Consider the following 5,367-nt stretch of genomic DNA (forward strand, 5'->3'; position numbering starts at 1 on the left):
CCCATGTGAGCTCCCCTCTGCCAATAATCACACCCCAACATCAACCAAATCAATTCTCAAAAAAAAAAAAAAAAACGTCATCAATCAAATCAAAACAAATTAAGTGTATGCAAAGCGAACTCGCAGACCAGACCAGGGACCAGAATGCAAAATTCACCCCTCCAGCGGCGCTTCGGTGGCATCTGTGTGCACTACAAAACGCGGCGCGCCACCGCGGCGAAGAGGAATCAGATCCTCTGCATTCACGTTTGTCAACTTGTCTCTGCAGTCACGGATCAACGCCGTCCATTTTCCATCCAACCGTGGCCCTGCAAAACTCCAAGCCACACACGCACAACAGCGGGCCCATCTCAGCCAAGAGCCCAAGAGGCTGCGCGCTAGCTTGTCTCCGGGGTCCTTTCCCCGCCGTCGTCTTCCTCGTTGCAACCGGCCCCACGCGGCGCAGCACGACCGCCGCATTGTCCCAGCCAGAGGCGGCGATTGTGGTGGCCGGCGAGGGTGCGGGTCACGGCAAAACGCGCAGGTGGCAGACGGCGCACGCGGCGCGGAGCGCCATGGCCGGCGCGAGGCTGCAGTTGGTGCCTTGGTGGTCACCCACGCCACGCTAGCTCGCGGTTATGGAGCTCGCAGCGCCCAGGGTGGACTGGTGGAGCGTGCGCAGCTCGCGCCAAAAGCCCCGATTGTTTCCTCTCTCGCTCCCGCGCCGCGGCCATGTTGCGCCTGCGCCGGCCATGACCATACTGATTGACAGCTCGAGCTCCTGCCCCCGACCACGGAGCTCGCGCTGCAGCCAGATGTTTCGCCTGCGCCGGCCATGGGCCCTGCTGCTCGAGCTCGCTTCGTCGACCATGGAGCTTGCGCCGTAGCCCTGCCATCGCCTCGTCCGCCCTCGTGGAGCTCGCGTAGCTGACCTACTTGCGCCGTGCTGATATTGGGCCGGAGCCCAGCGAGCAGCGTGGAGCCGTAGAGGCAGCGCACATGCTCCAGGAATCCTGGTCACCGTTGGATACCAGTGAACGGCTAGATATCCAGCGACTGCAGAGACAAGTCGATCTGGCCAACTGCAGACGACCTCGTTCCGGCGAACACAGCCGCCACGGATTCCGCTCCTCTTCTTCCCCTTCTCCAGTCTCGGCGAGCTGCTGCACACTCGTAGGCAGGTGAGTACTGTTGAGCGAGCCACATATCACGGCCGCAGCACAGCAGGTAGCTAGTTGATCTCCTGCTATCCCGATCTCTCGCGGGGGAAGGGAAGGGAGGCCGCGCGCCAACTTTTGGCTGCTTTGCCCGTGTCTTGGTTTCTCCTCGTCTCCTCCTCCTGCTATCCCGATCTCTCGCGGGGGAAGGGAAGCTAGTTTGATTCGTGCGCGCGCAACTCCTCAATGGCGGAGTGGGATGGCATGCTGGCAGTAGTTCTTCCTGTGACACACACCGGGCGGCGGCCCAGTCACGGCTCACGGGATAGCAGGGGCTGTGTAGTCGTTCCGTCGAACACTTGGCGCGCGACCCCGGAGGCTGCTTCGGAGGGGGTTTGCCTCGATTCCGTGCTTTCTTGTTCACGAAATTGCTACCTGACATGAGTTTCGATCTTAGAAGCAAATCAAGCAATACATGAACTTTTCGCTGATTTTATTTCGGAATCCATCTACTGGGTTCGTGTTTCTGCCTACTCCAGCGAACTAAACCCTCTGCTTGTTTCTTGCCGTTTTGGCTACAGAGGAAAGGGTGATAGCAATGGCATGCTTTTCTTCAAGCACCACCAAGGTTTCGCTCAAGTTCGGAGCTAAGGCGTTCGCGAGGAATTGCTTGCCTGGCTACTTGCATTCTGTGGTATCTTTTCCTGTTTCTCGGACACTGGGTGGTCTTTGTTCTCCCATCAGGGTGGAGAATGAGAATCGCGCCTATGGTTCAAACCTGGCTGTTGGGGCTCTCAAGGGCAGACACCTCAACACAACACTCTCTTCGACTAATGGCCACGTCAAGGTTCCTGGTAAGATATCTCCTACTTTGGGGCTGTTCTGGTTCCTCATATGAAATTTTTATCTGTTCTATGATCAAGAAGAGAGGGTCAACTTCATTGAACTGTTTACCATGATGCTTCCCTGAATTTTGCTTGGATTTAAAATACTGGGCATATGATTAAGTTTTTAGAAAAACCTCAAGCTTGATGCACTCGGAGGTAGATGGCTGTGCTAAACCAGTAAAAACAAGGGTTGCCATTTAACTGATCACACGAGAAAATTCAATAAATTATTATCTATTGCTTGGATCCAGAAAAGGAATTAAATTCATTAAGTCATTTATGGATTATATGCTTCTGGAAAATATTTCGCTCGGGCCTAAAGAACTATGGACATTATGGTTTATGAGGAAAACCTCAAGCTTGATGCCCTATGAGCTAGGATGCTGTGATAAACTATTACAAATCAGAGTTGCCTTCTAACTGATCAGAGTAATAAACCCAAGAAAAACAACTCTATTAAATTTGATTTGTTGTTTTCTAACAGAAGAGAGGGTAACTGTATTGGTCATTGGTGGAGGAGGAAGGGAACATGCTCTTTGTTATGCCTTGGAACGCTCTCCATCTTGTGATGCAATTTTCTGTGCTCCTGGTAATTCTGGCATTGCTCAGTCTGGAGATGCCACATGTATACCGGACCTGGACATAACAAATAGTGAAAATGTCATCTCATTCTGTCATAATTGGGATGTTGGATTAGTTGTAGTTGGACCTGAAGCACCTCTTGTTGCTGGTCTTGCAAATGACCTTGTCAAAGCTGGAATTCCTACTTTTGGTCCTTCATCAGAGGCTGCGGCATTAGAAGGATCAAAGGATTTCATGAAGAAACTATGTGATAAGTACAACATTCCCACAGCAAAGGTACTTTCTTTTAATTTGTGAAGCTACTTAACAGTTATTATGCTTGGTACGTAACGTAGGTCGATGCAATATTTGAATATATCTAGAGCTGGCAATATTATTTTCAGCATGAGAATTGTATCTTTGTGATATGCTTTGTTACTGGATACTGGCTCTCAACAAGTCCCAAACTGTGTTTTATGTTTTAGCTCAGAGTGCTCATAAACCCCATTTTACTTTCTCACAATTTTCAATTGCTGTAAATCTTGCCTGTTAAGGATAGGAGCCCCGTAGCTATTTCCAACTGTTTATTTACATAGTAAACTTAATCTGTTGAGGATCTAGGAGCCATGTTAGATATTTCCATATATTAAGCTATTGGTTGAAAGTTGAAAATTGACTACTTGTGTTCTGCATGTGCAGTATCAAACATTCACAAACCCTGCTGATGCTAAACAATATGTAAAGGATCAAGGAGCCCCCATAGTTGTTAAAGCCGATGGATTGGCTGCTGGGAAGGGTGTAGTTGTTGCTATGACTTTAGATGAGGCATTTGAAGCCATAGACACTATGCTTATTGAAGGCTCTTTTGGTTCTGCTGGATCACGTGTCATCATTGAAGAATTTTTAGAGGGAGAAGAAGCTTCTTTCTTTGCATTAGTAGATGGAGAAACTGCTTTGCCTCTTGAATCGGCCCAGGACCATAAAAGAGTTGGTGATGGTGATGTTGGTCCAAATACAGGTGGTATGGGTGCATACTCCCCAGCTCCAATTGTGACAGAAGAACTGAAGAAAAAAGTAATGGAAAGTATAATCCTCCCTACTGTTAAAGGTATGGCAGCTGAAGGATGCAAATTTGTTGGTGTGTTATATGCTGGGCTTATGATTGAGAAGTCTGGGCTTCCTAAGCTTATTGAATATAATGTACGATTTGGAGATCCAGAATGCCAGGTTTGTGGTCTTCTTTAATAATTATCATTATTGGCTTTCTTTAATAATTATCATTATTGGCTTAACTTAGCATATGTTTACAGAATATAATACCCAGACCATTATTTGGTCCTCTATATATCTACAGTATTTATATTACCCAATTTATATCTGCTTATTTGGATATCTTGACGTTAGTAATAATATGCTAAACTACCTGCATGGTTATTTGGTCGTTTCATATGGTTCATGCAGAAAAAAACCAGAATCTCAAGCTAATATTTGAATTTACATTTGGGAAACAACATGCACAAAGTTTTATCTGATCTTCAAGTAACATTTTGCAGAATGCTAGTAGTTCTGGCCTTCTGGGTGGTAAAAGTCTTTTGGAAATACTAATGACATTCATTGCAGTATCAAAACTCCATTTGTTAATCTCTTTAAAGAAATAAATATGAAAGGCCAACTATGTTTGTATGAACTTATTAACTTTTATAGTTGTCATGTTCACAAACTAAACTTTTGGTCAATTCATCTCTACTAACTCATCTTGTTTGGCTCAGGTCCTGATGATGAGGTTAGAGTCTGACTTGGCGCAGGTTCTGCTTGCTGCTTGTCGGGGAGAACTAGGCAAGGTTTCGCTAACCTGGTCGCCTGAGTTGGCAACAGTTGTTGTGATGGCAAGTGAAGGCTATCCTGGGCCTTACAAGAAGGGGACTGTAATAAAAAATATTGATGAAGCCGAGCAGGTTTCTCCTGCAGTAAAGATATTCCATGCAGGAACAGCCTTTGATACAGATGGAAACTTTGTAGCGGCTGGAGGCCGTGTGCTCGGTGTTACTGCAAAGGGCAAGGACATTGAGGAAGCAAGGGCTAAAGCGTATGATGCGCTTGACGTTGTTGACTGGCCAGAAGGATTCTACAGGCATGACATTGGTTGGAGGGCGCTCAAACATCGGCATTTGGCTGCACACTGATGACAAGAGTCCCCTGAACCTCTGTAATTATGTCGGGTTTGCAATGGTAAGGCAAACATAAGAAGAATTTGCCGCAATAGATGCTGTTAGCCTTGTGGGTGCATGAAGATTGAGTATGGAAGTATAACTTGCGTGGAGCAGTTCCTTGACCGGGGAACAGCTGATGTTTGAAGAGTAGTTTTTGTTTTTGTATCTATATACTTATATGAGTACCACTTCTGGTATTCATCACTCATTAGTAAGGAACAGATCCTTAGACCGACTCCAACAGATCACGCATAGCGTGACCCAAACCCAAAATGGGTTGTCTACAGTGGTTTATCCGTGTAAAACACTTCTCCAACGGAGCAGGCAAAGGAGCGACGCATTTTGAGTGGGAGCTGACACGGACGCAAATAAGCGTCTTCTCTCCCCCCTTCTGCGTCTCCATGCTGCTGGAGCTTGTCCGTGTCCAGGGGCACCGCGCTCCTCTGTTCCTTCCGTCCGCAAGAGAGAGAAAGCGAGAGGGAGAGAACGAAGCGGAGGGAGAGAGAAGCAAGACGGCGTGCAGACCGGGGAGCACCGGCGACGGCCCCGGCGGCCTGCGGCCGTCTCCCACAA

General features: G+C 47.6%; 1 protein-coding gene across 1 annotated transcript; it reads left to right on the plus strand.

The window, feature by feature from the left end:
* The first annotated feature begins 251 nt into the window (after nt 1-251).
* LOC136508480 (phosphoribosylamine--glycine ligase-like) lies at nt 252-5,049 on the plus strand. Its single transcript, XM_066503162.1, has 5 exons — nt 252-1,160; nt 1,718-1,990; nt 2,508-2,881; nt 3,284-3,811; nt 4,354-5,049. The coding sequence occupies exons 2-5, from the start codon at nt 1,735-1,737 to the stop codon at nt 4,765-4,767; spliced, it is 1,572 nt and encodes a 523-aa protein (XP_066359259.1). The 5' UTR covers nt 252-1,160; nt 1,718-1,734; the 3' UTR covers nt 4,768-5,049.
* The last annotated feature ends 318 nt before the right edge of the window (nt 5,050-5,367 follow it).

The sequence above is a fragment of the Miscanthus floridulus genome, chromosome 15 (genome assembly GCF_019320115.1).
Source record: "Miscanthus floridulus cultivar M001 chromosome 15, ASM1932011v1, whole genome shotgun sequence".
NCBI lineage: Eukaryota > Viridiplantae > Streptophyta > Magnoliopsida > Poales > Poaceae > Miscanthus > Miscanthus floridulus.

Coding starts and splice junctions, on each gene's coding strand:
- LOC136508480 (XM_066503162.1), top strand. CDS start 1,735: ATGGCATGCTTTTCTTCAAGCACCACCAAGGTTTCGCTCAAGTTCGGA. Junction 2,882..3,283: donor ACAACATTCCCACAGCAAAG/GTACTTTCTTTT, acceptor CTGCATGTGCAG/TATCAAACATTCACAAACCC. Junction 3,812..4,353: donor TTGGAGATCCAGAATGCCAG/GTTTGTGGTCTT, acceptor TGTTTGGCTCAG/GTCCTGATGATGAGGTTAGA.